This window comes from Poecilia formosa, unplaced genomic scaffold, assembly GCF_000485575.1.
Source record: "Poecilia formosa unplaced genomic scaffold, Poecilia_formosa-5.1.2 Scaffold296, whole genome shotgun sequence".
Taxonomy (NCBI): Eukaryota; Metazoa; Chordata; class Actinopteri; order Cyprinodontiformes; family Poeciliidae; genus Poecilia; species Poecilia formosa.
The window spans coordinates 245,940-254,183 of NW_006800235.1; the positions used below are offsets into that span (position 1 = coordinate 245,940).

General features: G+C 37.4%; 1 protein-coding gene across 1 annotated transcript in view; it reads right to left on the reverse strand.

The window, feature by feature from the left end:
• The window catches only part of LOC103151906 (pro-neuregulin-3, membrane-bound isoform-like), a 133,783-nt gene extending 128,069 nt beyond the window's left edge, over window positions 1–5,714 (reverse strand). Inside the window, exon 1 of the mRNA XM_016681832.1 lies at window positions 5,672–5,714. Within this exon, the coding sequence (XP_016537318.1) occupies window positions 5,672–5,714 (43 nt within the window). The remainder of the gene's footprint in view (window positions 1–5,671) is intronic.
• Between the last annotated feature and the right edge of the window lie 2,530 nt (window positions 5,715–8,244).

The window sequence follows — 8,244 nt, forward strand, 5'->3', positions numbered from 1 at the left end:
AGTCCAGTGTTGATTTAACTCCCACAGAGTTGATATTAACATTTTTTTGACGTTTATATAGTCCACACTCTTATGTGTTAAATTAACACAAACAAAATTGCTATTTTATCTGTGTTAACCATTGCATCCCAAACAGAGTTAATTTAACTCTGTTTTGTGAGTTAAAAATTTACTCTGATCCAGTGTTAAACATGTAACTATTTTGAAAGTGTTAATTTAACACATAAGAGTGTGGACTATATAAACGTCAAAAAAATGTTAATATCAACTCTGTGGGAGTTAAATCAACACTGGACTTTTTGCTGTGCACCATCACGCTCAGAGAATTTTAACTCAACTTTTGACTGACTTTGTGGGGATTCAAAAACTCAGATTGTGGAGGATTTCAACTGAAGAGCTGAATATTCAAATCAAAATCAAATCAAATTTTATTCATATAGAACATTTCAGCAACAAGGCATTTCAAAGTGTTTTACATCATTAAACACAAAAACACAGAGTCATGCAACATTGAATAAACAATCAAAAACATTAAATTTCCTGCCGAGTCAAATTTCTCCCCTTCAAATCAGCAGAGAAAAAAAAAAAACAAAAAAAAACAGCGGGTGGGGACTCCAACCCGCACCCCTTTGATAAATTCTCTCTCCAACAAAGAAAATTGGATGGCACTATTCTTTTCAAACTAAAATTTATAATATAATCTGAAAAAAGAATCATGTCCTCTCCATTCTTTACCAAGTTCACCATTCGTCTGTTCGGTAATGAAACAGGTTAAAAATGCAATGATTAGCATTCAATGCAGTATGCCGAAGCTTTGCAGTGGTAAGCGGCACGTTGACTGCAATCAGAGGCTTCATTATAAATTTTCACACCAATCTGTCTCTGCTGCCAGCTTCTTGAAGGTTAGAGCAGCATGACAGATGCAGATAAGGATCAATCCAAACATGCCTCACAGCCTCTCAAACACAATTATATTATTTGTCTTTCATCATTTATGTTTTTGTCCCTCTTAGCCTCTTTCTTTTAGCTTGTTTCTAACTGATGTGTCAATAAAGTAATTATTAATGTCCAAACCCAACAAAGACTTGGTTCCAGTGTTCCAGTTTCTGAAATCTAATGTAAAATCTCATTCAGAATATTTTAAACTGTGTAAAGCCATTTCATTCAATAAAATATGGAAGAGTCAAACCAAGACTGGTTTATTGTACAAGGATAAATTTGTTCTCCTCAGTCCATTTTATAATATTTAATGAAAGCTGTTAGTTAGCTTTATAATAAGTATCTAAACAACCAGCTAGCCATTTTTCTCACTAGCTGGAGAGCTAGGTAGATCTAGCCATCTATACCTATCTACAGAAAACGTAAAATATTTATTAATGTCTGTACTTTTTCTCTAGAGGGTAGTAATTAAATTACTTTTTGAGATGGCATAGAAAATCATAAAGCAGGTTATCACATGACAGCATTTTTAAAAGGATGTTTTTTTTGTTTTGTTTTTTTTGCTGTATGCCAAGTGGACCTGATAAAAAGCCCCAAAAGCGGGTAGCAGACTATGGGGAATTCTGGGTAAATACAACCAAAACACGTTCTTGTGACAAGTGCTAGTGGGAGAAATGGATTGTCGTCTTTTACCAAAGACAAAAGAGAAATCCTACAACTACTGAAATCTGATGCTACACCATTTTTGTTTACATTTTGTGAAGAAGGAAGATGCACTAATGTCTTCAGAGGTTTTCATGTCGTTTCATGTAGTTCTTAGTGCAGCGCCACCACAAGCGAGGAGGGGAACAGGGTTTTCAAAGGGTTTGGTTGGTTTGAAACAGAGCAATGCAAAATGGAACTGCAGCAGGTGAAAATTTAACAAATTATGGAATTTTGGTTCCCAATCAAGCTGAGACCATGGGGCCATCACCCCAATTTATGATGCAACACAGTGTTACATTATCAACTGATGTAAAGAAATAAAATAAAATCAGTTTTGTTTAAATTTATTTTAACTCCGACATAATTGAATTTGAAATGACTTTGGGTAGTCAAATTTGGCATGACGTAGTAATCATGCACAAACAGTTACTTCCCTTAAATCAGGATTTAAAACATTTTTATTTAATGCAGCTTATGATCAAATTATCTTGACAAAAAGCATTTGAAACATGTTTCAGATATGCCTTTATTTTCTATATTTTATGTTTCTTTTAATGTTTTTATGAATCCGTCTTTTCTTTTTATGTCATGTACTGTACTTTGAATAGCCTTGTGTATGAATAATGCTAGTATAATGAAAATTTCTTTGACATGCCTAACTCAGTTTTTGACTCTTCTCAGTTGAGTTACAAAAATCTTATTTTTACAGCAAAGATGTTCAGTTTTTAGAAAAACCGCCAGTAAACGTTTACTTTTATAAAGACCAATCTTTTACCTTTAGACTTTTGAAGCAAAAACAGATTATGTGCCATGATCATCTCCATGGAAACTAAAACGAGGCATTGCCCTGTCCTACTCTATGAATACAAACTACTGTAGGTGTAAATGGCTGCATATTAGGGTGTGTGCAACATTTCATTATCTCTCTCTGCACTCAACATTTGATGGCCCAAAAGAATCGATACCATACAAGTCTATTAAAGTTTCTGCTGTCGCCTGAAGACCCCCAGCTCTGGAAATTCTCCTGATCTCATTATGTCCTCACTCTGCAACCAGACATATTGTGTGCTTGAACTGTTATTGCTGAGCAGAGGTTATTTCTGTCTTAGAAAGCTCTTCCCAATTTGCTCACGGTGGATAGCTCACCACTACAAGCCCTATGATATGTTCCCCATGGAGATTTGCCAGAGTCTTTAGCATAATGAGAAAAAACGGATCAACACAGCCAATGTGGATGCTTCTGCAATTAGTAATGGATGTCAACAGGATTTCAAAACTGGGATAGGTGATTCCTTGAAACAAGGAATCAGTCAATCAATAGATTCTTCCTTTTTTGTTCTTTTTCTTGTTTTGCATCTGCTGGTGCGTTTCTCTGGTTTGGTTTCTGTTGCTCTCCATGGTTAATGATCTGCCATGACCCTGGCGACCTTTAATTGAATAATAAATGAGTGGGTCTAATTCCACACTCGTCTGCAGCAGACTGCAGGAACGAACAGCACAAATGCATGATGCGAATTACAAGGTTATGTTTGAAAAGCTTTACAGTCGGACACGGACTGTCAAAGAATACAATGGAAATAAAATGCAGTTCACCCCCTAGAACACATGACTGCTCTTTAAAATGACTAAAAACAGCCAAAAGTGGTTTCTTAAAAGAAAAGTTTCAAAAAAGTGTGGAAAAGTTCTTTCCTCTCAAAGAGCAGAGAGAGAAAGAGGAAGTTCAAACCATCTCCTCCATCGATCACAATGGCCAAAGATTATATCTCAGACTCCAACGTCTCTCTGTGCCTCGACAGACAGAAATTTAAAGAGACAGACCCCCACATTCAAGGCATCAAATTATAAAGTCAAATTTCTTTTAAGTCACATTAGACAGCATTTCTATAACAACTGAAGGCAACAAGTTACTTGACTGTGCCATAAAATTATACTATGTGATTGAAAAACACATAATACAGCCTGTTTAAAATATGTCAGATGGGTAGCTCTGCTCGTTCACTGCAGGAATATCAGTGCTTGAAGCCTGAAGATATTTTCAGTCTAAGTGGACTAGACCCAAAAAACCTCTGAGGCCTTCTCCTCAGATGAAGTCTCTCTATCACCATCACCTTGTGGAAGAGAGGATTGCTTCAGTTTTAGCAGGGCGGCTGCCCGTTTCAGATCCTCCGCCCTCCAACACAGACATGTCAAATGTGCTTTGTAGGGATGCAGGAAAAACTACAGCAATGAAGGCTGCTGACCCTTAAGAAACTCCTTAAAATTCTGTCCATGAAAATCAAAACACAGAGGCAAATACTGGCAAATCCAGCAACTTTGAATAAACTTAGAAATTTTGAGAAGTCAAAAATGTTATAAAAAAAAATCTAGGAAATCCGAGTTTCAAAAGTCAAAAATCTTTGACATTTCACACTCTGAAATTTCCAATTTCTTTCCCAGAAAATTTCTGAGATTTATGTAAAAAATTCTCAATGTTTTCTCACAAATATACAACTTTCGGAGTTCAGAAAGCTTTTGGTAGAACTTTTTTTTTTTTTTTTTTTTTTTTATCTACAATGGCCCTAAAATCTCATTGTAATTTTGTAATCTTCTATTAGTAATGTTAATCAAGTGAAGAATCCCAAACTAAACAAACTGGCAAGAAAACAATGTTACAGCCATATGCAAATATCTCTGAAGTAACTACAACGGACACAGTTTTGTCAACAAAACACAAAAAAACATCCAAAGATTACATCACATAACAACAGGAATTACCTAATTCAATGACAGGATTTGTGTGTGAAACAAAAAGCTTGGAATCCACAGCGAGAAAAGCATTATGCTCTGGGAAGCCACATACAAAGAGCCATTTCAGTGTGTACAGTGGTCCTGAGTGGGACAGTTTATACCACAACGCCATTCCTTTATTTTCCAGTAAGATGAGAACATTGCAATTAATCTCATTGTCTGGGGAGCCAAAATATTTCCAGAAACAACAATCCAACTTAGAATAAAAGGCAGAAAAAAAGAAAACAATCCAGAGATGGATTTTAAATGTGCAGCGGGTGGCGAAAATAACTGCAGTAAGCCTCACAGTGGGATGCAGGTACTTGTGGGAAGAAGCTGTTTTATCAGAGCTGGTCGGAGCCCACATTACAGCACTATAACCATGTTTCCACTCCCTGATCAACTTAATGGGCAGACTGGGTCTCCGGGCGATCTGCCATCCTCACACACTTCCACAAACGTGGTCACACATGCATGCACAGATAGACACATAGTGTGTACACATATAACTGAATTAAACAACTGGGAGCCAGTGATATTGCAGCCATCCAGCCAAATAGATGAGGCGTGGGGGGATTTGATAAAACGAGAGAACAGAGAGAGAGATGTTGTAAAGGGAAAAAAGAAAGCAAGTTTTGAGTCTGTGTGTGTGTGTGCATGCGTCCGTGTGTGCTTGTATGTGTGTGGTTTGGGCATCTGATGAGCCGCCAGAAGCCGGGATGGTTTGGCATGGATATAAAAGAGCAGAGCTAGCCATGGGGCACAACAGCATCGACACTAAATCCTCATACAAACAAGTAAACACACACACACACGCACACATACCGACGCGGTCATTTATGTACAAACAGTTCACACAGAGAGACAAGCTCAACACATCAGCCTGTAACTGCCAAGCTCTAGCGATCATTACACTTTAAGTGCTAACCGGTCAGTTTGTGCAAAGTGTGTGTGAACCTGTGATGGAGAAGTTTTACCAGAAGCTTGGAAAGCTAATTTGCTGATTATTACCTCTTTATGTGCTACAGCAAAGAGATTTTCTTTGAACCAATCTGGAAACAAAACATTTCTAAGCTTTTTTCTAAAACTGGTCAAGTTATACACTGATTAATCCCTTTAAAGGAAAACCTAGAGCACGTTTAGAACAAATAGCAAGTTCATTGCAGGACTGACAAAAGCACACATTCAAACCTAGGAGGGCTTTATGGATGCCAGCTATCTTAACATGCCTGGCTTTGGACTGCGGTAATGACTTAGATACCTGAGAGGGCAAAGGCCTGCATGGTGGGTAGGCATAGGGCCATGTTGATCCATTGCACATGACGTCAAGCTCTTTAGAAAGCGGCCCACTCCTCCATGACAAACATCAAAACGACATATGCTCTACGTCAACTCATGTAATGTGTGCCAGAGAAACAGATATTTGGTAGTCTAATATTCAGTTGACTTCACTGTAATAATGTTCATAGAGTTGTTGGGGTGCTTCACTGCACAAACATACAAAGATGCAAATCAAACTTGTCATTTTATAGTAGAACTTTGGATGAGGAAAGAGGGATGGTTAGCAGCCGTCAACCATAAGGACTGGCAGGCTTCAGTGTAGGCATGGATTTACAGTGAAAACCTAAGGTAAGACCATCAACTTTCACATATTTCATAATTAAGATTAGCAAGAAGCAATCAAGAGTTATGGAGAAGGTTCATGTCTAACCATGGAGAGAATGCACCACCATCATGTGGTCTACCACGTATGAAAAAAACTGGTTTGCATCTAGATTTTAGTAAGCTTTTTAAAATCTGCTCCGGTGCAATGACAGTGGAATAGATAATATGATTTCAGGCAAACTCGACCATTTGATCAAATCAACAGGAGAGAGAAGGTATGGGCTAGTTTCTAAGTTTGCCATTTCGTACATTTGTAAAAACCTGTCTCCAAGCCACTGCTAGGTCTGCCACTTCCACAGAGAAAATAGCTCAACTTGAAAAGCAGAAGACATGGATATACTGCAAAAATAACTTGGAAAACAATCACAGTCACTACATTCAGTACTGCCACGGCCCACTTCTGATGTCCATCATGTTGCTGCAACGTGATTGAATGGTGTAGTTGCAAATGGTCAGTCAACAGATTTAAGATCGCATCACATCTTTCTCCCTCAAACAGCCCTTTGGAGGAAAGCAGAAGCTGTGATGTGATTGGGAGTCGGTCAATTCAACTTATGGAGTGTTTGGTTGAAAGTAATTCTAAAAAAAAAAGAAAAATATGTATGTCTTTAGATTGTCTAAGGAGGCTGGGGCACCCGGAGAGAACCCACACATGCTCTGGGAGAACATGCTGTTTGCAATAATTTTCCTCTTATTTGTTTTGCCTCTTCCTTTTGGATGAACTGCAACTAACAAAATTTGCATTATGGGTATTTCACGAGGCTATTGTGACACAATCATCAGCACTAATTTAATTTGATGCTTAAAATCCGAGCTAATTGCAAGAAGTTCAGCAAAGTCATAAAAACAACATGAACTCAGGGTTTCTTCACTGCCTTGTGAAGCTACATACATGTCATACGTTCCTTTGATTTTAATTCTAGTCAGATTTCCAAATTAGTCATATTGCTACACACCAAAAAAGAGAGAAAAACACTCTTCATCTACCCTTTAAACAGATGTCTTTGTCATCTTTCGGTTTACTTGTCAAGGCCTTCAAAGTCTCACTGTCAGTCCTTTGTTTCCTCGCCTCACACCCGACAAAAAAGAGACCTGACATACTGTGCATTCACACTGAACTGGATCTAACAAATCATCATCAAGGTTACAGTACATTCAATGGCAGCAAGTGGCAAACCTCCAAGGCAATTCCTCCATTTATCCTCCCCTCAGTGTTTTCAGCTATTATGGCTTTTCAATTCACCAGTTTTTACCATCAAGTGAAGGGCCTTGAAATGCCAACTTCCCTTCTCCACGTTTCTTTCTTCCTACACAGCAGATGTTTTTGATTTATTTGTGCTTTTATTGAATTAATTCCAAAGCTTTATAATCTTGCTTCTCCTCAACTTTTTACTTTGCTGTTGAGATTTAATGAATTATTGGAAAAATGCGTTTGTTATTCTTTTTATTTTCTGTTTTTATTTTACAGAAAAGGGAAAGTAAATCCTCCTTTTATTTCTAGGGGTTTAATGTATAAATTATACTTATGTCCGTTTTTTTTTTACATTCCCAATTCCCTTTAATAGTTTATTTGGACTACTCTGCATCAGGTCATATCCACGTCCTTCTTATAACCGATGATCCTTTACGTGAACAACATTTGTAACTTCTGGGCTACATTAACACGTCTCTCCCAGACTCAGATTCAAATAGGTAGGAATAAAAACTCCTACTCTTGAAATAAGATAGCATAATCATAACTTCACCTACAAATTTAAAAACTGTGGGAGGATGACCCAAGAAAATGTTCTTTGATCATACTAGCATATTTAGCTGCTTCATCAATTCTCCTCCAAGAGATGAATGAAGCTAAGAATATAATTTTATTTCCTATTTATATGTGGGTAAACATATCAAAACAACAAAATAAGTAATTTAGCTAAGCTGCAAATCAGTAACTTAAAAAAAGGCTTGCTTAATTAGCTTCCATGTGCCTTTAACCTGCGCAGGCTTACTGAAAGTTACTAACACAATCACTCTAACTTGACAATTTTTCTTCTTCCTTTTAAAATTACTGTGTAGTTTGTTATATTGCTTCACCATGGCAATAAAAAGAAACAATTTCAGAGAAAGTGAATTTGCCAACAGGGGATCCATTCACTCTCAGACCCCACGGCTTTCCACCAAGCC